The 27,347-nt window shown below is 51.8% G+C and overlaps 1 protein-coding gene and 1 pseudogene across 1 annotated transcript; both read right to left on the reverse strand.

Annotated features, from left to right (window-relative positions):
- Window positions 1-292: 292 nt before the first annotated feature.
- On the reverse strand, window positions 293-13,807 carry LOC129405599 (caspase-6-like; annotated as a pseudogene).
- Window positions 13,808-14,024: 217 nt separating this feature from the next.
- Window positions 14,025-21,773, reverse strand: LOC101557941 (caspase-6-like). The gene is made up of 7 exons (XM_055143133.1): window positions 21,724-21,773; window positions 20,167-20,254; window positions 19,595-19,741; window positions 18,582-18,658; window positions 17,404-17,579; window positions 16,118-16,274; window positions 14,025-14,350 (listed from the first exon to the last, which is right to left on the reverse strand). The coding sequence occupies exons 1-7, from the start codon at window positions 21,725-21,727 to the stop codon at window positions 14,103-14,105; spliced, it is 897 nt and encodes a 298-aa protein (XP_054999108.1). The 5' UTR covers window positions 21,728-21,773; the 3' UTR covers window positions 14,025-14,102.
- Between the last annotated feature and the right edge of the window lie 5,574 nt (window positions 21,774-27,347).

Below are 27,347 nucleotides of genomic sequence, written 5' to 3' on the forward strand. Positions count from 1 at the left end.
CCCGTCACCCTTCACCCCACGTCTGGCTGGACCCAAGCTCTAAACTGGCAACGCATGAAGGGATAAGGAGAAGCACAAACTCCAAACTCTTTCAAAGGTCATAAGCTTTAATAAAAAAAATTTATAAAATGGGGAGAGCAATTTTGTGACATACTATCAAAATCAAACATTACAAATGTTCGTGACTCTTAGCCAAAACCCCTTCACCGTGATTCAAGCTGCTGTACCATGCGTTTGGCCCTCCTGGTAAGAGAGAGATGAGTGCGGAGTCATTCCGCAACGAAGCCGCGGCTCACTGGGGCTTGGGCAGGAAGCGCAGCTTCTTGGTGAGCATGGAGGTGAAGCAGGGGATCTGCTTCTTGCCCTTGGCGTCTTTTTCCTTGTCGGTGTCCATGATGTCCACTTCGCGCCGGGACACCTTCCTGTTGACCAGCGTGAGCAGCTCCGTGATCTCCAGGGCCGTGCCATACCTCCCCAGCAACTCACACAGATCCTGGATGTACCACGAGCCGTCCCGAGTATTCCGGTGTGAGAAATACCCTGAGGAGGCAAAGCACAGGGTCATGGTCGGGGACAGAGAGCTCTTGGAGCTCCTTGAGACGGTCAGACACGTCCCCGGACTATTCTCGGGCGAGAAGGGATTCATCAAAACCGTGACGCCGGCTGCGTCTGGAATAGCGCCGTGAGCCGGGAGGGGGGTCCCAGCTTTTGGTGGGGGGACCCAGGAAACGGTGGAGAGATTGAGCCTGGGCACGTCACCCTGGACCCAGCCATCAGCTGCTGTTAGGGACTCTGGGATGGCATCACCTTAGCAGTGCCCCCGTCTGAAGCAGACCCCGGACACTTGACACCCAACAGCCCCCACACTGCTGGCCACAGCGTGCTGACTGAGACACCACCCAAGGGCTGATCAGGCCTGGGACAACCCCACACGGGGCGAGGTCTCGCTCACTCCGCTGAAGCCCAGGCACAGGAGCACTCGCACCCGAGGGGCCCCAGAAGGAGAGAAAGGGAAGAAACCTCAGAACCCGGAGGACCCCGACAGCAGCACGTCCCATGGGTGGACGGCAACCCTCCACGCTGGCCTGCGGGGAATTAAGACGCTTCCAGGCAGGAATCCTCACGTTTCAATTCTGACAACCTTCCTGCAGAGCGTTTGCTAGGCAGGCCAGAGGAATTCAGCCTTACAGGAGATCATAATCTTCAGTTCAAGTGGGAAAACAAAGTGTCACTGGTGATGAAGCAGTTCAGTCTACGTTTGCCATTCGCAGTGCCGGCCATGAAGGTTGATCGGAAAACTACAGCAGCCAAGGCAGAAGAGGAAAAGGTGGGGAGTGAACTGGTGCTTTTCGGAAGAGTTCAACATTGTTTTCTGAACCTCATGGCAATCATAAAACAAACTGAACCTCAATATTACCTGTCAGTTGATCGCTTTAGATGCAAATGGACTAACTCCAGAATTAACACCCTAAAGGGAACTAGAGAGCAGATGATAGAAGAAACATGCAGAAACAGCAGAGACCACGGGGACAGTAAGAGCTAAATCTCTGAGAATACAGACTCGGAAAACATTTAGCGAGGCTGATCGGGGGGGAAAAGCACAAATCAGCAATGAAAGAGAAAGTGAGGTAACCCAGATGGTGAAACATCTACGGGCTGAGAACTGGGAGAGTGATGAAAGGAACCGGAAGCCCAGGTCATCCCAAGGCTCATGTACTCAAGTATTAAGTTAGCCGAACACTATCAAATGAGTCTTGGGGGTCTGCCATGGGGCAGGCTCAGGGGAGATTGGGAGAACTGGAGTAAGGGTGGGGGAATTGGTGTTGGAACACTGAATACCCGTAACAAATCATCATGAACAAGTTTGTAAAGCACAGCATTTATATAAAACGTATGGGAAATTTTATTTTTACATATTGTATTTCTAATTCAGTGCTCCACACAGGATCTGCTATATTACCAGCCATACTACACCGACAGTATCCCACTCACACAACAGCACCTGGAACGCTCCCGTGACGTATTCGATATGCCAAGTATTGAGAGGTGCCGGAGCTCCGGATATGCCCTCAACAGTAACAACAAGTCTCACAATTTGATGTGAGATGTTACTGGGTGCCCGATCAAACAAATCGATGAACAACAGTGCTAAAGTGCTACCTCCGTCAGTAAGCAGTACATCACACACAGAATAAGTAATTGCATCAGTACTGCATCAAAACACGAGCAACGACGGCCCCCGTGGCTGTGGCCACTCGAAAGAAGGGAGTCTCGTCATGGTGACGCTCGGGGCCCCCACGTGAAGCCAGAGACCCCCTGGCCCACGCACCTTCGGCCACCTAGTAGCACATGAGGAAGTCGGCCCCGGCAGGCAGCGTGTACACGGACGCCGCGTCCACATGGGTCTCATTGCTGTCTTGCAGGCGGGTCGCATCCACCTCCTCCATGGACTGGACTGGCTTGTCATGCTTGTCACCGCGACATGCCTATGACACAGGCAGTAGCGGGGCTGATGGGGACCCACTGATTCCGGTGTGGATCAGAGGGACCCAGGGCAGCTGGGGAAGCGCACGGCCCTCTGGCTCGGGGACAGCCCGAGAACCGCCATGTGGCCCCGACAGGTTGAGAGAGAAACGGTGTGGGCACCCTCGAGCTCAGCAAATGCAGCCAACGGAGAGGTGACGAGGTCCGGAATTTCTTTTGAATTATCTAGGGTGAAAAACCAGGCCGAGATGTCCCCGGAGGAATCATGAGAAGACAAGTGTCGATGCAATAAGCAAAGGGTCATTATTGACTAGCTGGAGGTAGGGCTCTCGCCGGCTCACCCACACAGCGGGAGGCTTCTTGGAACGAGCGGCCCTGTGTCTCAAAAGGGAGGGGATTTTATACCCTACCTTATGTAACGGGGACTTTTCACAGACCACCCTGGGCCGAGGTCTGAGGGACTTTCCACTACTTGTCCTTAGCTGACTGGTTCTAAGTTGGAGTTGTGTAAGACTTCCATCAGTTCCATAGTGGTGATGAAGGGTTATTCTCCACCTGCATCTGATTGGTTATATACTGGGGACTCCCCTGTCTGTATCTGATTGGTAACCCTTAGTTGACCTCGCTGGCTCTCTCACTTCGGGGAAATCATGGCTCAATTCCAGGTATCTGCGCTCAATCCCAGGAACTCTGGAAGCAAAACCGAGGCCTTGCTTCTTCCGGCTCCTTTCAAGCCTGTCATGGTGCTGCCTTGCCTCTCTATCTCTCTAGGGGGGCTGCTCAGGGGCCTGCTCCAGCCCTCTCAGCTCAAACAAAGGGCAACGCATTCCCGGGCCCAACATGTGTCCTGCCCACTTGTCCGGAAGAGCAACAATCTGGAATGTTCCATTTAGCGTTAGAGAGACCATAACGGATGTGGCCAGTGAGGACCCCAGGCTCGGCTGGTCTAACACCCTGGCGTCCGTGGGGTTAAAGACAGAGACTCTTTAAGGGTTCTTTCTAGGACAGGGTGGGATTATGACCCAGGGTTCAAGTTGCAACTGACAGTGATGGCATCCAAAGCCTCCCAGCACCCAGAGAAGTCTCTCTGGAGCCTGTCAGTGCCCTCACGGTCGCTGGCGGTCTACGTGAATGATGAAGATCTTGGGCTTGCCCACCAGGCTCCTACACTTGTCGCCTTTGAAAAAGTTGTCAGCATGGAAATCTCCACCATAGCGTCGTAGGTGTAAATGTGATTGCCTTCACCGTGGGTCAGGAAAACACAGAGAAAGCAGTCGGCGTCGATGTGGCTGGCGGTTGACGCTGATGTTCAGAGAGAAACAAGTGCTCGTTAGCTCTACCTGAGTCCAGTCAGTACACCCCGTGCTCCCCCGGGCCCTCCAGGAGTGAATCCTGAGCACAGAGCCAGGAGTAATCCCTGAGCACTGTGCCAAAACAAACCAACCAACAAAAAACCCAGAATAATGACAAAAACTAAAAGGATCATGGTGGCCATACCTCAGGTCCCAAAACTGTCACCGAGAATACAGTAATGAGAGATCACATTCATTCGTGTGACTTTCATGTGATTAATCTTCGCTGAATTAAGGATTAAACTCTCGCAGCCATGTCTGCATGTGGAAAAAACCAGTACCCAAGTTTTCATGTGGGGGAACTCCTATGGGAGCCCTGTTCAAGGGCCAGTGATTTGGGCAGTCAGAGCTTTTTAGTCATCTGCTGCTTAAAATATTCTGCAAAGAGCTTTTTCATTTTTATTTGGTAAACCCCAGTCAGTGCTCAGCATTCAGAGGAGAATCCACGGTTCAGAGCACAGTCCTCTCCACAGGCGGATAAAAGCAGGCAGGGAGGGGACGAGGTCTGAAGGGGTCCCCTGATGTCAGAATCCCAAGAGCCCACGGGCACGGCCTCCAGGCAGCTGCCTATCCGTGCCCAGCCCTCTCCAGCCCGATGCCAGTGGGCCAACTGGGATTGTGATGGAACTTAATCGGCACTGGGGGCCGGAGGCTTTGCAAGTGTCCCTGACGTGGAGGAGGAACCCGCTACCCGGGGCCCGTGTAAGACGGCGACTGACTCAGACCATCCAGCTTGTCTTTACAGAGCGGCCAGGCCGGGCTCTCGCCCCAGACTGGAGGGCGTCCACCTACTGTCATACATCTTGGACAGTATGTCTTCCGCTTTGAGGTTGTTGTAGCAAATCACCTCGAAACCTAGTTCCAGAAACCTGGGGAGCAACAGGAAGGGAAGTTGGGGGCCACTCCGAGTCTCCCCATAGGCCGGCTGGACAGAGGGCTGGACGCCCACTTACAGGACACACAAACAAACCCTCCAGGTCGGAGCCGTAGCACAGAGGGTGGGCGCCCACCTCCCTGGCCGCCCAGAGGGCACCCCAAGCCCCAGCAGGAAGCCCTGAGCACAGCTGGGCGCCCCCAAGCCAGACCAAACACACGGACTTTCCCCTCGGGAGAAACAGACGCCCAATGAGACGCTGAGGGTTTTCCCTGCTCACCCCAATCCTCTGGGGTTTCTCCCGGCTCAAGGGCCGCCCTCGAGATGCAGACACGTTTCTGACAATACATTAGACTTCGGATGTGCTGGTACAGGCCAGAATCCACCCTAGTGCCCTCGCTTGCTTTGTTTGTTTCTTAGGGGCACCCAGCCAGGTGGTAGAGGGGGAACTCCAGCTCGTGCAAAACTCAGGTGCTGTTCGAGAGGGCCAGTGCGACAGTCGAGCGACTAAGGAATCGCCTTGCACAGGGCCGACCCAAGTTCATTACCAGACACCCCACAGGGTCCCCCACACACCACCAGTGCTGGTTCCTGTGTGAGAACCAGGGGACCCACCAGGTGAGCTCCCCAGCTGCCAAAAAATCCCAAACACAATCAGTGCTTAAAACCAAACATGATCATTCTGCAGACGTGGGTAAGGCACCTCCCTGGCCTCTGGGGGTCTGGGGACCCTGCCAGTGAGTCTTGACCATCGAGCCCCAGGGGTCAGTGCCAGGACCTCAGGTGATGCTCAGGGAAGCTGTGCGGACCCACGGGACGCTGGAGCCAGCTCAGGTGAGGAGCATCGCCCCAGCTGGTGTCCGAGCTCCCAGCCTCCCGACAGCCCTATGAGGGGACACGGCCTATGGGCACCCAGACACGGTACCTGGAACAGAGATTATCCTGGTCTACGCAGGTGCCCCAGCGGCGGCACACGCCCAGGAGCCTGTGGAACTGCTCGTGGTTGGAGATCAAAGCGACTCCCCGCCTCTTGTGGTTCATTTTGTACTTTTCTTCCGGATCCATCACTTCACTGTGCACGTTTAAAGCAAACGGTCACTTGGTCCTCAAGGAGCTTCCCGGGGCAGGGACAGCCTTATACGGGCGTCCCAACATGTTCCCTCACAGCGGGCAGAGTTCCAGGCGGGCTGAGGGGCTGTTCACGCAGCCGAAGATATTTTTCCCACTCAATGCATTGTGCTCTGGCGTTAATTGTTAGAATCTATCCCTCTGAAGAATACCCTGGTCATCTTAGTCACTATATGTTAATAGTCAACTGACCTAGCCTATCCTCATTTCACAAAAACTGTTAATGAACTCATCGAGCCGCACATAGCGTCCTTTGTAAAAAGTTCATAGCCCCACGCTTTCTCTTGAGACCCCTCTCAAGCTAAGGAGAGCGCCTAATAGTAAAACCCATATCAACATGAAGAAACAGTGAAAATCCCCACCACCAGCAGAGATGGAAGGGAGGATCTCTGCAACCCCAGCAATGACTCCCCAGAAATATAGTCTCCTCTCAGATAAAGAATTCAGAGAGGAAATCGTGAAGATGGTTGAAGAACTCAAAGCAACTATGGAGCGAACATCCAATAAATTAAGGGAGTATATGGATGCAGCATTGGGACGATCCACAAAGGTAATCAGGAAGAAATGAGAGCAGAAATTTCGAAGCTACGAACAGAAGTGACACAATTAAAAGAAGCGGTAGATGAAATAAAAAACTCAGTAGGAGCCCTTAACAGTAGAATGACTGCTGTTGAAGAAAGAATCAGCGATCTTGAAGACGAGCTGCAGAAAGCATATAGGTAACAACAAATAATGGCCAAAGACCTCAAAATGGCTCTAGAGCGAATTAGAGTCCTAGGGGATGACCTCAAGGAAACAACATAAGAATCATTAGAGTACCAGAACCACAGGGGACAAATCTTAATGAAAAAAAAACACAATTAAAGACATCATTGCTAAGAACTTCCCAGAGCTAGAGAATATGGACATCCAGATCCAAGGAGTCCGAAGGGTACCAGCTAAAAGGGACCCAAATAAAAAATCCCCAAGGCATATCATAGTCAGAATGATGGATGCTATGGATAGAGACACAATACTGCAAGCAGCAAGATGAAAGAAGGAGATCATATACAAAGGAGCACCCCTTAGATTCACAGCAGACCTATCAGAAGAAACCTTCCAAGCCCGAAGACAATGGTGGGATATAGTGAAAAAACTCAATGAAATGAATGCCTCACCAAGAATACTTTACCCGGCTAAACTCTCAATTAAACTTGAAGGAACCATACACTATTTCACAGAGAAACAACAGCTCAGGAACTTCATAGACTCAAGACCAAATTTAAAAGAAGGACTCAAAGGGCTACTGTAAGACAAGGAAAAAGACCTATAAGAACAACAAACCCTACAGAAAAATGGCTCAAAATCCCATGACAATAATTTCTCTTAATGTTAACGGTCTAAATGCACCAATCAAGAGGCACAGAGTGGAAAAAATTGATTCGGAAACTAAACCCAACTTTCTGCTGCCTACAGGAAACACATCTGAATAGTCAGAACAAACACAGACTCAAAATCAAAGGATGGAAAACAATCCTGCAAGCAAACAGCTCCCTCAAAAAAGCGGGGGTGGCCATACTAGTATCCGACAACATAGATTTCAGGCTGAAAAAGATTAGAAGGGACAGGAAAGGTCATTTCCTGTTCATCAAAGTATATGTACAACAGGAAGAAATCACACTATTAAACGTATACGCACCTAATGAACGACCGGCTAAATACTTAAAAGAACTCCTAACAGAATTTAAGGAGGACATAACTAGCAACACAATAGTAGTAGGAGACTTCAACACTGCTTTATCACCTCTGGATAGATCGACAAGAACAACACTCAGCAAGGAAACAATGGCTCTGAAGGAAGAAATGGAAGATTCAGGGCTAATAGACCTATACAGTGCTATATACCCCAAAAAGAAAGAATACACATTCTTTTCCAGCGCACATGGATCATTTTCCAAAATAGACCACGTTCTGGGTCACAAATTATACCTTAATAGAATCGGGAAGATAGAAATTGTATCAACTATCTTCTCAGACCATGATGCACTGAAGATGGAAATTAATCACGCACAGACGCAGAGAACCAAATCAAACACATGGAAATTAAACAACTCACTATTGAACAATGAGTGGGTCACGAAGCAAATCAAGGAAGAAATCAAAAAATACCTCGAAACAAATGAGAATGAAGACACAAGCTACCAGAACCTATGGGACGCAGCTAAAGCTGTATTAAGGGGAAAATTTATAGCTCTGCAAGCTTTCCTCAGAAAGGAAGAAAGGGCCTATATAGATAGCTTGACTTCGCAGCTCAAGATTTTAGAAGAGGACCAGCAAAAGGAACCCAAACCAGATCGAAGGAAAGAAATAAAACTTAGAGCAGAAATTAACGATATGGAAACCCAAAAAACAATCCGAAAGATCAATGAGACAAAGAGCTGGTTCTTCGAGAAAATAAATAAGATTGATAAACCGCTAGCAAGACTCACAAAGAAAGAAAGAGAGAAAACCCTAATAAACCGAATCAGAAATGAAAAGGGGGACATCACAACAGAAACCAAGGAGATTCAAAATATCAGCAGAGACTACTTTGAAAGTCTGTATGCCACGAAACAAGATAAACTAAAAGAAATGGACGAATTCCTTGATTCCTACAATCTCCCAAGACTGAACCAAGAAGACTTGGAATTCCTGAATAGGCCCATAAATATCAAGGAAATCGAAACTGTAGTCAAAAGTCTCCCCAAAAACAAAAGCCCAGGTCCAGACGGATTCACTGGTGAATTCTTCCAAACATTTAAAGAAGACTTGTTGCCAGTTCTCCTCAAGCTTTTCCAGGAAATTGAAAAGACAGGAACCCTTCCATACAGTTTCTACGAGGCACATATCTCCCTAATACCAAAAGCAAACAAAGACAGCACTAACAAAGAAAACTATAGACCAATATCCTTGATGAACACCGATGCGAAGATCCTCAACAAAATACTAGCAAATAGAATCCAACAACTCATCAAAAAGATCATACACCATGACCAAGTGGGATTCATCCCGGGGATGCAAGGATGGTTTAACATTCGGAAATCGATCAACATAATCCATCACCTCAACAAAAGTAGAAATAAAAACCATATGATCATATCAATAGATGCGGAGAAAGCATTTGACAAGATCCAACACCCATTCATGATAAAAACTCTCACCAAAATGGGTTTTGGAGGAACTTTCCTCAAGATAGTCAAAGCCATCTACCACGAACCTATGGCAAGCATTATCATCAATGGAGAAAAACTAAGTGCCTTTCCTCTAAGATCGGGGACTAGGCAAGGATGCCCACTCTCACCACTTCTCTTTAATATAGTACTGGAAGTATTAGCAATAGCCATCAGGCAAGAAAAAGATATTAAGGGGATTCAGATCGGAAAGGAAGAAATCAAGCTCTCACTATTCGCAGACAATATGATACTATACATAGAGAAGCCTAAAAGCTCTAGTAAGAAACCCTTAGAAATAATTGGCCTGTACAGTAAAGTCGCAGGCTATAAAATAAATACCCAAAAATCCATGGCCTTCCTATATGCAAACAATGAGACAGAGGAAAGGGACATGGAAAAAGCAATCCCGTTCACAATCGTGCCCCAGAAAATCAAATACCTTGGAATCAGCTTAACTAAAGAAGTAAAGGACCTCTACAAAGAAAACTATAAAACGCTACTGCATGAAATAAAAGAGGACATGAGGAAATGGAAACATATCCCCTGCTCATGGATAGGGAGAATAAACATTGTCAAAATGGCAATACTCCCCAAAGCATTATACAGATTTAACGCGATCCCTATAAGGATACCCATGGCATTCTTCAAAGAAACGGATCAAGCAATCCTGAAATTTATATGGAGCAATAAACGCCCACGGATAGCTAAAACAATTCTTCGGAAAAAGATGATGGGCGGCATCACCCTCCCTAACCTTAAGCTCTACTACAAAGCGGTAACAGTTAAAACAGCATGGTACTGGAACAAAGGCAGAGCCAAAGACCAATGGAACAGGGTGGAATATCACTACAAACAGCCTCAAATGTATGATCATCTAATCTTTGATAAGGGAGCAAGAGATGTGAAGTGGAGCAAGGAAAGCCTCTTTAACAAATGGTGCTGGCACAACTGGACAACCACATGCAAAAGAATGGGCTTAGAACTCGACCTGACACCATGCACAAAAGTCAGATCAAAATGGATTAAAGACCTCAACATTAGACCACAAACCATAAGGTACATTGAAGAAAAGGTCGGCAAAACCCTCCACGATATTGAAGATAAAGGTATCTTCAAAGGTGACACGGAACTAAGCAATCTAGTAAAAACAGAGATCAACAAATGGGACTACATTAAACTAAAAAGCTTCTGCACCGCAAAAGATACAGTGACCAGAATACAAAGACTATCTACAGAATGGGAAAGGATATTTACACAATACCCATCAGATAAGGGGTTGATATCAAGGGTGTATAAAGCATGGGTTGAACTCTACAAGAAGAAAACATCCAACCCCATCAAAAAATGGGGCTAAGAAATGAACAGAAACTTTCCCAAGGAAGAGACACGAATGGCCAAAAGGCACATGAAAAAGTGCTCTACATCACTAATCATCAAGGAGATGCAGATCAAAACAACCATGAGATACCACCTCACACCACAGAGACTAGCACACATCCAAAAGAACAAAAGCAACCACTGTTGGAGAGGATGTGGGGAGAAAGGGACCCTCCTACTCTGCTGGTGGGAATGCCGACTAGTTCAGCCCTTTTGGAAAACAATATGGACGATTCTCAGGAAACTAGAGGTTGAAATCCCATTTGACCCAGCAGTACCACTGCTGGGAATATATCCCAGAGAAGCAAAAAAGTATAGTCGAAATGACATCTGCACTTATATGTTCTTCGCAGCACTGTTTACAATAGCCAGAATCTGGAAAAAACCTGAGTGCCCTAGAACAGATGACTGGTTGAAGAAACTTTGGTACATCTATACAATGGAATACTATGCAGCTGTTAGAAAAAAATGAGGTCATGCAGTTTGCATACAAGTGGATCAGCATGGAAAGTATCATGCTAAGGGAAATGAGTCAGAAAGAGAGAGACAGACATAGAAAGATTGCACTCATCTGTGAAATATAGAATAGTAGGCGATAAGACTAACACCCAAGAATAGTAGAAATAAGTACCAGGAGGTTGACTCCATGGCTTGGAGGCTGGTCCCTCATTCTGGGCAACTCAGAGAAAGAAACATCAAGTAAAATGTGGTTGGAGGGCATGTGGGGGAAAGATGATGCGGGCCGAATATAGACTAGAGACTGAACACAATGGCCACTCAACACCTTTATTGCAAACCACAACACCTAATCGTAGACAGAGAACAAAAGGGAATACCCTGCCATAGTGGCAGTGTGGGGTGGGGGGAGACGGGACTGGGGAGGGTGGGAGGGATGTTGGGTTTACTGGTGGTGGAGAATGGGCAATGGTGAAGGGATGGGTTATCGAACTTTGTATGGGGGAAACATGAGCACAAAAATGTATAAATCTGTAACTGTACCCTCACCTTGACTCACTAATTAAAAATAAACTATTAATAAAAAAAAGTTAAAAAAAGAAATGAGGTTTTTGTTTATCTTTTTTTTAAATCTTGGGGCCAGAACTGATGAATTTCACTTCATTTTCTCTTTACCTTGATTACGTTCCATATTTCAACACAAAACTCACTATTATTGTTGGAGTTTCCTCCCAAGAAAGACAGTCCTACTACCAAGGAAGCATTTGAAAATTAGTTTTCCATTGAAAGATTGTATGTTTTTCCTTTTTTGAAAAACTGCATTAGCGGCCACTCGACCAGGAGCTGTCCCAGTCCAGCATACCAGAGCCCAGTTAGTTGCTGCTCAGTGTCGCCGGGGCTCCATCTGGAGAGGGTGTGGTGGCTGCACCTCCTCCGTCTGGATCCCCGGTGTTGCTGGCCGGGTCTCGCGTCCAGAGCTTTCTCCAGCCGCGTTGCTCAGCAGAGCGCCCGGCTTCTTCTCTGTTGAATGTGGGAAGATGGCACTGAGGGTGGGTCGAAGGCGTGACTTCCGGCAGCCAGGGCCACTTGGAGGCTGGGTTGGCGCCGCCCCACTCCAGTGCCTGCCCCTCCCAGCATGCTGTGGTTCAGAGCTGTCCCAGTTCCGCATCCCGGAGCCGTGTTAGTTGCTGCTCAATGTCCCCGGGGACTATTATAATTTTTCAATGCTTATATAGCACAGGTTTCTTGGTTTCACGTGAGAGCTTGGTTTCCGTGTCAGACCTTTGCTGTTTGGGAGAAGTCCAACAGCGCTTAGAGTAACCCGGACTCCTGCCTGCCACATATGTACCCCAGCCATGAGCTGACACCCTTCCCCCCCACCCCCACACCCACCCACGCTTTACTGTCTTCAGGGAGGAGCGACTGTTCTCAGGAACAGAGAGTTCTGTGCTCAGGTTGTCTCAAATACCACCTTCCGAGTTGGTGATCAGAATTTCAGGTGAGAGTCATTTCCAAGGAACTCCGGAGAATTAGATTAAAATGATATTCCAGGGGCCAGAGACCAGCACAGTGAGCAGGGCACTTGCGCTACACGCAGCTGACCCGGGTTTGACCCTGGCATCCCATTTGGTCGACTGAGCACCCTCGGGAATGATTCCTGAGTGCTGGCCACCAACCCCAGCCTGGCAGGCCCTACTAGGATGAAGGTCCCCACTGCCCTGGTGATGCCTTACGCACCACAGAACCAGACATGACGTTTCCCTCAGTGATTTCTAACACAGAAGTTTTGGTTCAAACTACCACGCTTCCATCCACAGCGCCTGGATGACCCAGGGGTGGTTATACCTCACTCACCTGCCCTTGGAACACCCCGGCTCTTCAGCTCACAAACAAAAAATGCCAGAACTGAGGTTTTTGTTTTCCTTTTTTCAAATCTTGTGGCGAGAGCAGTAGTACAGCGTGCAGGGCGTTTGCCTCGCACACAGCCGCCCTGGTTCGATGCCCGGCATCCCATGTGGCCCCCAGGCTCCAGCACGAGGCAGAGGGAAAGTTCCTCCAACTGACACACCGGCCAGTGAGGCACCCAGGGGAAGGGGGGCTCCAGCCCCAGGAAAGCCTCCCCCAGGCCTGCGCGTTGGCCAGCCGGCCTTTGCCCGTGCTGAGCCCTGGGAGCCCCGACGTCACCCGCTTCTCTCCTTCCTCCGCAGACCCAGGACGCCCTCAGCCACCTGTGCCACTGCCAGCGCCTGCGGGAGCAGCGGCCGTCGGCGGGAAAGGGCTCGGGATCTCCCCGGAGGTGTCCGTGTGACTCTCCCTCGGGTCTCTGTCTGTTACTAATGATTTTTAAATGCTTACACAGCACAGGTTTCTGGGTTTCTCGTGAGGGGTGTGGGTTGTGGCTCCGGGCCAGAGAGGAATCGCAAACGGTCAGTGGGTTCTCCTGTCCCTGCTGGCGCCCACTCCTGAGCGGGCAAACAGCCATCAGCTGCTCTCGGACCATGTGTCCGTCACCCTTCGACCCACGTCTGCCCAGATCCAAGCTCTAAACTGGCAACACATGAAGGGATAAGGAGAAGCACAAACTCCAAACTCTTTCAAAGGCCATAAGCTTTAATAAGCCTCACAAGGGGGAGTGTCCGGGCAACGTGGGCCAGAACAGGCTGAGAGCCAGCACCGCTGTTTGGCCTTGAGCCTGCATCAGCCTCCTAGACACAAGAGCCCCAGACACAGACACTGTCATGGACGCTTAGCAAGTCACCCAACTGCAGCGTCCAGCACTGACTAGGACTGGACCAGCGCAGAGCAGAGAAGGAGCAGAAATGGGCCCAGGATGCTGAGCTTCTATGATTGGACTTTCTGCTAAACTGAGACCCTCTATAAACTATGTGTGTATCTGGGAATAAAGGGAACAGCCATCACCTGCTCCCGGACCACGAGTCCGTCATCCTTCGCCTCATGTCTGCCCGGACCCAAGCTCTAAACTGTCAACGCATGATGGGATAAGGACAAGCACAAACTCCAATCTCTTTCAAAGGCCATAAGCTTTAATAAAAAATTTATAAAATGGGGAGAGCAATTTTGTGATTTACTATCAAAATCAAACATTAAAAATGTTTGTCAATCTTAGCCAAAACCCCTTCACCATGATTTAAGCTGCTGTACCATGCGATTGGCCCTCGTGTATGCAAGAGATGAATGAGGAGTCATTCTGCAGACAGACACAGAGAATGAAGCCGCGGCTCACTGGGGCTTGGGCAGGAAGCACAGCTTCTTGGTGAGCATGGAGGCGAAGCAGGGGATCTGCATCTTGCTCTTGGCGCCCCTTTTCTTGCTGATGTCCAGGATGTCCACTCGGCGCCGGGACACTTTCTTGTTGACCAGCGTGAGCAGCTCCGTGATCTCCAGGGTCGTGCCGTACGTCCCCAGCACCTCACACAGATCCTGGATGTACCACGAGCCATCCTGAGTATCCCGGTATGACACATAACCTGAAGAGGCAAAGCACTATTTCATGGTCGGGGACGGAGAGCTCGAGGGCTCCATGGAGAAGGTCAGACACGTCCCCGGACTGTTTTCAAAGGCGAGAACGGATTTATTCATAACAGTGGTCCCTGCTGCGACTGGACTAGCGCCGAGAGCCGGGCAGGGGGTCCCTGCCTCAGTGGGGGGGACACCCAGGAAACAGTGGAGAGGCTGAGCTCGGGCATGTCAGCCAGGGCCAAGCCGTCAGCTACTATTAAGGACTCTGGGACGGCATCACCTCAGCAGTGCCCCCGTCTGAAGCAGACCCCGGAGACTTGACACCCAACAGCCCCCCACACTGCTGGCCACAGCCTGCTGACACAGACACCACCCAAGGGCCGATCAGGCCTGGGGACAAACCAACCGGGGCGAGGTCTCGCTCACTCCACTGAAGCCCAGGCACAGGAGCATTCGCACCTGAGGGGCCCCAAACGGAGAGAAAGGGGAGAAACCTCAGAACCCGGAGGACCCCGACAGCAGCACGACCCATGGGAGGACGGCAACCCTCCACGCTGGCCTGCGGGGAATTAAGACGCTTCCAGGCAGGAATCCTCACGTTTCAATTCTGACAACCCTCCTGCAGAGCGTTTGCTAGGCAGGCCAGAGGAATTCAGCCTTACAGGAAATCATAATCTCAAGTTCAAGTGGGAAACAAAGTGTCGCTGGTGATGATTCAGTTCAACTCTACGTTTGCTGTTTGTAGAGCTGGTCGTGAAGGTCGATCAGAAAACTACAGCAGCCAAGGCCAGAAGAGGAAAAGGTGGGGAGTGAACAGGTGCTTTGTAAATGAGTTCAACATTGTTTTCTGAACCTCATGGCAATCATAAAGCAAACTGAACCTCAGTATTACCTGTCAGTTGATCGCTTTAGATGCAAATGGACTAACTCCAGAATTAACACCCTAAAGGGAACTAGAGAGCAGATGAAAGAAGAAACATGCAGAAACAGCAGAGACCACGGGGACAGTAAGAGCTAAATCTCTGAGAATACAGACTCAGAAAACATTTAGCTAGCCTGATGGGGGAGGGGAAGCACAAATCAGAACTGAAAGTGAAAGTGAGGTACCAAGATGGGGAAACATCTACAGGCTGAGAACTGGGAGAGTGATGAAAGGAACCGGAAGCCCAAGGCCATCCCAGGGCTCACATAGTCAAGTGTGATGTCAGCCGAGCGCTATCAAATGAGTCCCTGAAGGTCTGCCACGGGGCAGGCTCAGGGGTGGTTGGGAGAACTGGAGTAAGGGTGGTGATATTGGGTTTGGAAGACTGAATTCCCGTAACAAATCATCATGAACAAGTTTATAAAGCACAGCTTTTATATAAGGCGTAGGGGAAATTTTATTTTTACATAGTGTATTTCTAATTCAGTGCTCCACACAGGATGTGCTATATTACTAGCCTTACTAAACCGACAGTCTCCCACCCGCACAACAGCACCTGGAAAGCTCCCAGGACGTATTCAATATGCCAACAACAGTAACAACTAGTCTCACAATTTGTTGTGAGACGTTACGGGGTGCCCGCTCGACCTAATCGATGAATGACAGGACAGTGCTACAGTGCTACCTACGTCAGTAAGCAGTACATCACGTACAGAACAAATAGTGCATCAGTACTGCATCAAAACACAGGCACCAACGGCCCCCGTGGCTGTGGCCACTGGCCAGCGGGGAGCCTCGTCCTGATGACGCTCAGGGCCCCCAGGAGAAGCCAGAGACCCCCCAGCCCACTTACCTTCGGCCACCGAGTAGCACATGAGGAAGTCGGCCCCGGCAGGAAGCGTGTACACAGACGCCACGTCCACCTGGGTCTCCTTGCTGTCAGGCAGGCGGGTCGCATCCACCTCCTCCTTGGGCTGGGCAGGCTCTTCGAGCTTGTCACCGCGACATGCCTATGACACAGGAAGGAGTGGGGCTGATGGGGACCCACTGATGCCAGCATGGCTCAGAGGGACACAGGGCCAGCTGGGGAAGTGCATGGCCCTCTGGCTCACGGACAGCCCGAGAACCGCCATGTGGCCCCGACAGGTCGAGAGAGAAACGCTGTGGGCACCCTCGAGCTCAGCAAATGCCACCGACGGACAGTTTCGGAGCTTCGGAATTTCTTTTGAATCATCTAGGGTGTAAAACCAGGCCGAGATGTCCCCGGAGGAACCACAAGAAGACAAGTGGTGATGCAATAAGCAAAGGGTCATTATTGACTAGCTGGAGGTAGGGCTCTCGCCGGCTCACCCACACAGCGGGAGGCTTCTTGGAATGAGCGGCCCTGTGTCTCAAAAGTGAGGAGCTTTTATACCATAGCATTATGTAACAGGGACTTTCCACAGACCACCCTGGGCCGAGGTCTGAGGGCCTTTCCACTACTTGTACTTAGCTGACTGGTTCTCAGTTGGAGTTGCTAAGGGTTGTGTAAGACTTCCATCAGTTCCATAGTGGTGATAAAGGGTTATTCCCCACCTGCATCTGACTGGTTATATACTGGGGACTTCCCTGTCTGTATCTGATTTGTAACCCTTAGTTGACTCTGCTGGCTCTCTCACTCCTTGGAAATCATGACTCAATTCCAAGTATCGACACTCACTTCCAGGAACTCTGGAAGCAAAACCGAGGTCTTGCTTCTTCCGGCTTTTTTGCGAGCCTGTCATGGTGCTACCCTTGCCTCTCTATCTAGGGGGGATGCTCAGGGGCTTGCTCCAGCCCTCTCAGCTCAAACAATGGGCAACGCATTCCTGGGCCATGTTTGACCTGCCCACTGTCCTGAAGAGGAATACTCTAGAATGTACCATTTAGCAAGGGGAGCCCAGAATGGAGTTGGCCGGTGAGGTCCCCAGTCTTGGCTGGTCTTGCACCTGGATTTTGTGGGGTTAAAGACAGAGACTCTTTATGATTCTTTCTAGGATAGAGTGGGATTATGACCAGGGTTCAAGTTGCAACTCTCAGGGACCGCATGCCAAAGCCTCTGAGCACCCGGAGAGTCCCTCTGGAGACTGTCAGTGCCCTCACGGTCCCTGGCGGTCTCACCTGAATGATGAAGATCTTGGGCTTGCCCACCAGGCTCTTACACCTGTCGCCTCTGAAGAAGTCCGTCAGCTTGGAAATTTCCACCCTAGCGTCCTGGGCAAAAATGTGATTGCCATCGCCGTGGGTCAGGAAAACACAGAGAAAGCAGTCGGCATCCATGTGGCTGGCGATTGACGCTGACATTCAGAGAGAAGCAAGTGCTCGTTAGCTCTACCTGAGTCCAGTCAGCACCCCCTGTGCTCCCTGCAGACACTCCAGGAGTGAATCCTGAGCACAGAGCCAGGAGTTAGCTATGAGCACTGTGCCAGAACAAACCAACCAACAAAAAAACTCAGAATAATGACAAAAACTACAGGGAATATGGTGGCCATACCTCAGGTCCCAAAAATGTCACCAACAATAGTAATGAGAGATCACATTCATTCATGTGACTTTCATGTGGTTAATCTCCACTGAGTTAAGGATTAAACTATCGCAGCCATGTCTGCACGTGGAAATAAACAGTACACAAATTTCATGCGGGGGACTTCTATGGGGAGCCTTGTTCAAGCAACCAGTGATTTTGGCAATCAGAGCTTTTTTGTCATATGCTACTTAGAACATTCTGGAATGAGCCTTTTTGTTTTTATTTGGTAAACCCCGGTCAGTGCTCAGCATCCAGAGGAGAATCCACGGCTCAGAGCACGGCTTTCTCCACAGACAGAGAAAAGAAGGCAGGGAGGAGACAAGGTCTGAAGGGGCTTCGTGATGTCAGAATCCCAAGAACCCACGTGCATGGTCTGCAGGCAGCTGGCCATCCCATGCCCAGCCCTGGGCAGCCCGTGGCCTGCTGCAATTCTGAGTCTGCCCTGTTCAACCAGCAACCCCACTGTGACACGGCAATGGGAGTGTGGCTCCACAGCGCCCGCGGCCAGGGAGCACTGGGATGTGGTCAGTCGTGTCCTCCTGACCGGTGGTATGAAGCAGCCTCAGTATTCCCATCTGGAGCTGCGGGCCAGCCAGGCGTTTGCTGAACCTTAGTCGGCACAGGGGCCGCAGGTTTGCAAGGGTCCCTGCCGTGGAGGAGGAGCCTGCTACCTGGGGCCTGGGTAACCTGGCGACAGACACGGACCGTCCGGCTTGTCTTTCCAGAGCGGCCAGGCCGGGCTCTCGCCCCAGACTGGAGGGAGTCCACCTACCTTTATACATCTTGTGTAGTACATCTTTCGCTCTGAGGTTGTTGTAGCATTTCACCTCGAAACCTAGATCCTGAAACCTGGGGAGCAACAGAGAGGGAAGTTGGGGGCCACTCTGAGTCATCCCACAGCCCGGCTGGACCGAGGGCTGGACGCCCACTTACAGGACACACAGACTGACCCTCCAGGTCAGAGCTGTAGCAGAGAGGGTGGGCGCCCACCTCCCTGGCCGCCCAGAGGACCCCCCAGGCCCCAGCAGGAAGCCCTGGGCACAGCTGGGCGCCCCCCAAGCCAGACCAAACACACAGACTTTCCCCTCGGGAGAAACAGACGCCCAATGAGACGCTGAGGGTTTTCCCTGCTCACCCCAATCCTCTGGGGTTTCTCACGGCTCAAGTGCCGCCCTCGTGGTACAGACACGTTTCTGACAACGCGTTAGACTGCGGACGTGCTGGCAAAGGCCAGAATCCACTCTGGCGCCCTCACTTGCTTTGTTTGTTTCTTAGGGGCGCACCCAGCCAGGTGGTAGAGGGGGAGCTCCAGCTTGTGCAAAACTCAGGCGCTGCTCTCGAGGGCCAATGTGACAGCCAAGGGGCTAGGGTGCCCGCCTTGCACAGGGCCGACCTGAGCTCAGTCCCAGAGACCCCACAGGGTCCCCCGCACACCACCCGTGGTGGTTTCTGTGTGAGAATCAGGAGGCCACCAGGTGTGCCCCCCCATCCCCCGCCAAAAGAACCCCACACATTCAGTGTTTAAAAACAAACATGATCATTCTGCAGACGTGGGTAAGGCACCTCCCTGTCCTCTGGGGGCCTGGGGAGCCCGCCAGTGAGTCTTGACCAGCGGGCCACAGGGGTCAGTGCCAAGACCTCAAGTGATACTCAGGGAACCTGTTCAGACCCGCGGGACGCCAGAGCCAGCACAGGTGAGGGGCATCGCCCCAGCTGGTGTCCGAGCTCCCAGCCTCCCGGCAACCCTACGGGAGGACGCGGCCCACAGGCACCCAGACACGGTACCTGCAACAGAGATTTTCCCGGTCTACGCAGGTGCCCTGGCGGTCACGCAGGCCCAGGAGACTGTCGAACCGATCGTGGTTGAAGATCAAAGCGAGTCCTCGCTTCTTGTGGTTCATTTTGTACTTTTCTTCCGGACCCATCACTTCGCTGTGCATGTTTAAAGCAAATGGTTACTTGGTCCTCAAGGAGCTTCCCGGGTCGGGGACAGCCTCACCCGGGCGTTTCAACACGTTCCCTCACAGCGGGCAGAGTTCCAGGCTGGCTGAGGGGCTCCCCAGGCCCCCAACTTGCGGCACGGACCAAATTAGTTTGGGAACATCTGGTCCAGCCACAGGTGCGGCCGGCAGAGACTGTGCCGGAGTCCTGAACTTCCCCTCCACCCCGGCCCTCCCGCCCCTTGCACACCTGCCTCTCCCCTTTCTCCAAAACGCCACCCATCACTCGGATCTGAGCTCGAGTCCTTTCCAGGTGGGGGCAGCTCGGAGACAGGAGGGCCAGCCGGCTGCCCGGTGTTAGCCCGACGCTCACAGCTGGGCCACCCAGGGCAGAGATCGGGAAGGAACACATCTCACCTCCCAGGGATGGCATCTGTTTCCGTCATGTTCAGCTCATTTATTCGGATAGAGTCAACCGTGGTGGTCATTTGACTCTGGCTGACAGCTATAAAAAAAAAAAAACAGGGAAAAAATAAGGGTTCCACAGGGTTCCCACTCCCACCCAATAAGGGAAGCAGAGAACCCGAGTGCCTGGCTGCGAGAGGGGAGGGGCAGGACCACCTAAGCAGGATGACCGGAGCAGGACGGAAGAGCTCCCAGCACCTTCGCACGCCCCCTCCCGCCCCTGCCTTGGCCAGAAACATAAGCAACAACAGGAGAAACGTTGATGGCATCGCTCAGACACTCAGGGGTGCCGTGACGAGCCCCCAAGGGAACCATGACGAGTGACAAGCCCCCAAGGCGGGAAACACCCCGGGACAGAGGGAGCCCTTCCTGGGCCTAGACTCGGGGCATCAGTGATGGGTCTCATAAGGCTGAAGAGGGGCCGTGACACGATCCACTCTAAGGCCGAAACTCAGCAGGCCTAAGTCTCGGTTCCCCGCATCAGAAAGTCCCGACTCCTCAGGAAACAGTGTCACCCCGGGCAGGTAAACCGCCCCGGGGCAGAGCCTACCAGAGTCGGGGCCTGGGCAGTGGCGCCGGCCAGCAGAGAGGGCCGAGGGAGTGGAGTCTCGGGACTGGACGGGGACCAAGAATTAGAAACAAAGTGTTGGGCCCTGAGGTCAGGGGATGGGACAGGGCCCAGAATGGGACACACACTGCCAATTCCTAGGGAAAAGGCGGTTCTGTTACCAAAGCCTACATAAGCTGCTTAGAGTTCGGAGTCAGGGTCCTTTGTCCAGACGCCACTGCGTTGGGTGAGACTCGGACCCTAGGCTGAGCTAGCAAGAAAGGGGCCTTGGTTTGCAGCCTTGCGTCTGTCTGGTCAATGTGCGAGCAGGACTCCCTCCCGGGACCTAACAGTCTAGGAACGCGCCCGCTCAGCTCCTTTCCCGGCGGAGGGACAGTCCTCACCTCACAGCTGGCAGGGAGAAATGAGTCAACACTGCAGGAGAGTGAGAAGCGCCTCTGGTGAAGGTGCCCAGTGGCCAGGGCCGGTCCTGCCCCTCCCGGGCCCTCGCGGCCTCACCAGCAGCTCACAGCCTGTCCTCTCCTGCCCCAGCCCGGTCCCCTGCGGCCAGCGTGGCCAGTGAATCCCCCCTCAGACGCGTCCTCTGACAGGCCCCACACCTGTCCGCAGGGTGGCCGTTCCTGCCCACTCACAGTGGACCCCCCCTATGGCGTCTGCACACTCACAGCTGGGCTGCCCGGCCACAGGGCCCACGCCGTGCCCTGGACATCCCTCTCCACACGGGCCACCTGGGTCTCTTCCGCTGCACACAGCCGCTCCCCAGACCAGCAACCCACGCTGCCCAGAGGTTCTGGGACGTTCCCTGCCCCACACACCGCACCCAGCCCAGCCGGCACGCGACCCTCCGCACACACCGCACGGCACCTACTCCTTGGACACTTCCCACGGCCCCTGTCTTCCCCACCGTCACGGGCGTCCCTCTCCACGGCCTCCTTCCTCACCCATTGCTCTTGGCGACGTCCCTTCTTCTTGCCCCCACTCTGTGCCCGCACGCTCCCGGCACGACTTCCTCTCCACACTGCACTGCCTGATTTATACTCTCCACACACCCTGGGCTTCTGCCGAGGCCACTCCCAAAACACACCTCATCACTGGCACGCCCAGGACTCTAGGCACAGTGCTGGGAGAGACCGGGGTGAGGCGTTCAGCAGGGCCAAAGTGAGTTTCACCAAACTTACCCGAGTCCTAGACCCTCCGGATGTGCTCAGTGAAACGTGCGTCCTAGACTTAAGAGACTTTCCCGTGTCAGAGCTTTGCTATTAGGGGCAAGTCCAACAGCACTTAGAGTTCCCCGGGCTCCCACCTGCCACCTTCGTGCCCCAGTCCTGAGCTGAGGTCCTGCCCCCCACTTTCCTGTTTCCAGGGAGAAGCGACTGTTCTCAGGAACTGGGAGTTGTGTGCTCAGGTTATCTCAAATACCACCTTCAGCGATGGTGATCAGAATTTCAGACAAGGGTCACTTCCAAGTAACTCCAGACAATTAGATTAAAATGATATTCCAGGGGCCAGAGAACCAGGACAGCATGCAGGGCACCTGCGCCACATATGGCTGACCCGGGTTTGACCCTGGCATCTCATATAGTTGCCTGAGCACCCGCCGGAATGATTCCTGAGTGCTTGCCACCAACCGCAGCTTGGCAGGCTCTACCAGGACGAAAGTCCCCTCTGTCCATGTGATGCCTTACGCAGCTCAGAACCAGACTTGACGTTTTCCTTAGCGATTTCTAAGCGATGTGGCCCCGGCAGGTCATGAGAAAAACGGTGTGAGCACTCTCGAGCTTCAGCAAATGCCACAAACGGACAGGCACCGGAGCTTCAGAATTTCCTCTGAATTATTTAGGGTGTAAAACCGGGCCTAGTTCTCCCCAGAGGAACCACACAGAGACAAGTGGTGATGCAACTCCCACTTTCATAGACGTGTCCTGTCATAGCTGGATGAAAGACCCCACCCACCCGCCACCACACCGCCGCGCCAAGGTGCCTTTTCCCTTGGACGACATTCGTTAGCTCACACACGGGCAGGAGAGTGACAAGCGCCTCTGGGCACGGGTGCCCCAGGGCCAGGGCCGTTCCTGCCCCACACCGGGCCCTCACAGGGCAGGGCTACCCTGAACCTCACATCCTGGCCCTCCCCCGCCTGGTCCCCCGCGGCCAGCAACCTGTGAATCCCCTACCCGCACACCTGCTCCTCAGACGTGGCCTCCGACAGGCCCCCACACCTGTCCTAAGGTGGCCGCTCCTGCCACTCAGCTGGGCCCCGGGATGCAGCGTCCCATGGGCGTCCCCTCTCCATGGAGGCTCTAGGCAGACCTCTCCAAGACTCCTGCCCGCCCCCCATCTCCTTCCTCACCCATTCTGCCCTGCCTGGGGGTGTTCTCCACACACTGTACACTGCAGCTTGGCTGTGGACTACCACACCCTGTCACCGACAGGCACGCAACTTCGGGCCCAGTGCTGAGAGTGATCGAAGTGGCACTGGGGCGGCAGGGTCAACATGCCAGTCACCAAAACCAAACTCACCCGAGTCCCAGACCCTCCGATGTGCTTTGTGAAACGTGCGGACTAGATTGGAGAGACACTCCCGTGTCTAAGCTTTGCTGTTTGGGGCAAGTCCAAGTGCGCTTAGAGTTAGCCGGGCTCCCACCTGCACATACGTGCCCCAGCCCTGAGCTGACGGCCCGCACCCCGCCCCTGCCCCCCGGCTTTCCTGTCTCCAGGGAGGAGCGAGAGTTCTCAGGAACAGAGAGTTGTGTGCTCAGGTTTTCTGAAATAACGCCTTCCGCATTGGTGATCACAATTTCAGGTGAGAGTCACTTCCAAGGAACTCCGGAGAATTAGATTAAAATGATGATTCAGGGGCCAGAGACCAGCACAATGGGCAGGGCACTTGCGCTACACGCGGCTGACCCGGGTTCGACCCTGGCATCCCATAGAGTTGCCTGAGCACCCGCAGGAATGATTCCTGAGTGCTGGCCGCCAACCCCAGCCTGGCAGGCTCTGCCAGGACGAAGGTCCCCTCTGCCAGGTGATGCCTACCCAGCACAGAAACAGACTTGACGTCTCCCTCGGCGATTTCTAAGCGATGTGGCCCCGGCAGGTTGAGAGAAAAACGGTGTGAGCACCCTCGAGCTTCAGCAAATGCTACAAACGGACAGGTACCGGAGCTTTGGAATTTCCTTTGAATTATTTAGGGTGTAAAACCGGGCCGACATCTCCCCAGAGGAACCACACAAAGACCAGTGGCGATGCAACTCCCACTTTCATAGACGTGTCCTGTGATACCTGGATGAAAGCCCCCACCCCACCCGCCACCGCACCACTGTGCCAAGGTGCCTTTTCTCGTGAATGACATTCCTAAGGTCACACATGGGCAGGAGAGTGACAAGCGCCTCTGGGGACAGGTGCCCCAGGGCCAGGGCCGTTCCTGCCCCACACCGGGCCCTCACAGGGCAGGGCTACCCTGAACCTCACATCCTGTCCCTCCCCGCCTGGTCCCCTGCGTCCAGCGACCAGTGAATCCCCTGCCCGCAAACCTTCTCCTGAGACAAGGCCTCCGACAGGCCCCCACACCTGTCCTAAGGTGGCCGCTCCTGCCACTCAGGTGGGCCCCCGGATGCAGCGTCCCATGGGTGTCCACTCTCCACGGCGGCTCTAGGCAGACCTCTCCAGGACTCTTGCCCGCCCCCCATCTCCTCCTCACCCATTCTGCCCTGCCTGGGGGTGTTCTCCACACACTGTAGCCTGCAGCTTGGCTGTGGACGCACCACACCATGTACAGTCAGGCATGCAACTTCGAGCCCAGTGCTGAGAGTGACTGAAGTGACATTGGGGCGGCAGGGTCAACATGACAGTCACCAAACTCACCCGAGTCCTAGGCCCTCCAATTCCTTTGTGAAACGTGTGTACTAGATTTGAGAGACACTCCCGTGTCAGAGCTTTGCTGTTTGGGGCAAGTCCAACTGTGCTTAGAGTTACCCGGGCCCCCACCTGACACATACTGAGAGGACAGACCACAGGAATCTATTTAGCTTTCTTAAGACTCTTTTTACAGGAGCCGGCATTATAGAATAACTTGACTATCTGTCCCTGAGCAAGGAATTTGAATACAGGCACCCTGGGTCACAAGAAAGGTGGTGGTCAGACCAGATAACAAGACCCATATCACAAGACCCATATCACAGGACCCAGGACTGCCCCCAGAACCGGGACATTCCTGAATATTGGCGCGAATACCGATCTCTAAAGCCATAGGCTTAGGAGTGGTTAAGAAAGTGGTTAAGACCCAAGAACTGTAGAAATAAGTACCAGGAGGTTGACTCCATGGCTTCGAGGCTGGCCTCACGTTCCGGGGAAAGGTCAACTCAGAGAAGCGACCACCAACTACATTGTAGTCGAAGGCCATGTGGGGGAAGGGAGTTGCGGGCTGAATGAGGGCTAGAGACTGAGCACAGCGGCCACTCAACACCTTTATTGCAAACCACAACAGCTAATTAGAGAGAGAAAACAGAAGGGAATGCCTTGCCACAGTGGCAGGGTGGGGTGGGGGGGAGATGGGATTGGGGAGGGTGGGAGGGACACTGGGTTTACGGGTGGTGGAGAATGGGCACTGGTGAAGGGATGGGTTCCAAACTTTGTATGAGGGAAGTATAAGCACAGAAGTGTATAAATCTGTAACTGTACCCTCACGGTGATTCTCTAATTAAAAATAAATAAATTTAAAAAAAAAAGTGGTTAAGAAAGGAGTTCTAAATGGATTTGTTAAGAAAGTTTGTAATATTACAAATCTATTGGGTATGAAATGCATGGGCTCTCTTGTAACGGCCTGGGAAGGCTATATAAGATCTCCTTTGGAGAAGCTTGGGGTCTTTTGCCCAACCTGCTGGACCTGCGTGTCCGCGTAGGTGGCTGGACCCTGGCTAGCCAGTCTTACAATAAACACTGCTTGCTGTTTGCAGTCTCTGGAGTCTCTTTGTCTCTTTGTTATAGGGAAATCTCGATCCGTGCCCTAACATTTGGAGGCCCCAGCGAGATCTCCTGACGGCAAACAGTCCCAGAGAGCAGGTCAGAAAAAGGCCTTAAATTTGGGGGAATATTCCATTTGGTTTCGGGGGGAAGGTGTCCCCATTTGGACCGCGGCAGGGAAGTGGCCAACCCTGATTGGGAGGACAAATGGTCTTTGGGTCCTCATTTGGTTTCGGAATTCTGGCACCAGGTGCAGGTTTGGAAAGGCTGACTCCACTGAACATTCAGACCACGTGGACGCCCATCGGGCGGGTTTGGGAGTCTCAGTGTGAACATGGTGAGTGGGGTGCGCACCCGCGTGAAAGAAGGACTGTTCCGAGCGAGTGCAGGAGTGTGATTTGTGCGTGTGACCTTAGTGTGTGTGTATTTGTCTCGTTATCTTTCTCTTAGTTCTGCTTACTATTTTCAGAGCAGAGAAGGCAGGAAATGCAAGGTCATGTGGTTGAGTGTTTAATAATATCAGGACTGAAAAAGTGTGTCGCTAAGGTGGTCTATCCCCATGGTTGATAAGAAGATACTAGCTCCCTGCCTCAGAAGTAGTCTTGACCTTAAAATGGTAACATCTGACAACTTGGGTTTCAGAAACTTTCTCATGGATTGTTTTGCCGGCTTATATCAACAAAAGCTCTTTCTTGACCCATTTTTACAAGCAGGAAACTGGCTGGTCAGGCAGAGAAACGGGGAGCAATGTTCCAAATCGGCCGACAGGGCTTAACTTTGCCCTGGGGACTTGTTCCTTCCTTTCTCAGTCTATCAGTTTTTTTCCCTGCCATTTTTGAAGGGTCAGATCAGTCGATCAACTGCAGATGTGTGCACATGTAGTGGTTTTTTTAGTCAGCTCATTTTCTGTCTGTCTGTCCTCTATGTGGAACACTTGAGTGCTGGAGCCAGAGTAAAAATCAGTAGTAAAAATTAGGCCTGGGGAAAGCAGGATCATCTCAAGAGGTCAGAGTCATATGCAGTTCAGCAATTTAAAGGATCTATGTGATTTTGGAACCTGTTAGACCCGGTTTAAACAAAGATTTCTTATCAGAATGTTGAGCCTAGAAAGAATGCAAAATTCTCAATCTAGATTTCTTATTGGAAGAACATTAATGGCTATTAACAGTTATAATTCTTCTGAAATTCAGAATCTGTACTATCTAGGAAGAGCTGCAGAAGTAGCGCCTGAAACTAAAGTGAAATAAGAGTTCTGAGGATATAAGACTTTATCTTTCAAGCCTCAGCCAATTTTAATCAGGAATTTAGCTGTTTTACAATCAACAGAAGTACAGAAGCCATCAAAATAAACAGTTTTCTTATGTTTCCATAAACATTGACAGTCCAAGTATTTTTTTCTATGCTAATATCAAAGTTTGGTTAAGAAAACAAAAAAGTAAAGGGCTTTTTCTGTGCCTAAAAGCATGTTTGTACTGTGGAATTGTTAAAGTTAGAAAGCTCATGATTAGAAATAAGTAAGGTATAAGAACTATTAAACTTAAGCCAAAGAAGGTCTTCCTATGCTTCATAAAAAATGATGGTTCAAGGGTTTTGTTATGCTAGT

This window comes from Sorex araneus, chromosome 6 (assembly GCF_027595985.1).
Source record: "Sorex araneus isolate mSorAra2 chromosome 6, mSorAra2.pri, whole genome shotgun sequence".
Classification (NCBI taxonomy): domain Eukaryota; kingdom Metazoa; phylum Chordata; class Mammalia; order Eulipotyphla; family Soricidae; genus Sorex; species Sorex araneus.

What these genes read in the sequence shown, in the direction of transcription:
- LOC101557941 (XM_055143133.1), bottom strand. An exon ending in ACAGATGCCATCCCTGGGAG is followed by an intron (nt 19,742 to 20,166) that starts GTGAGATGTGTT and finishes AAACATGCACAG; the next exon opens with CGAAGTGATGGGTCCGGAAG. An exon ending in GTGCTACTCGGTGGCCGAAG is followed by an intron (nt 14,351 to 16,117) that starts GTAAGTGGGCTG and finishes TTGCCTCTTCAG; the next exon opens with GTTATGTGTCATACCGGGAT.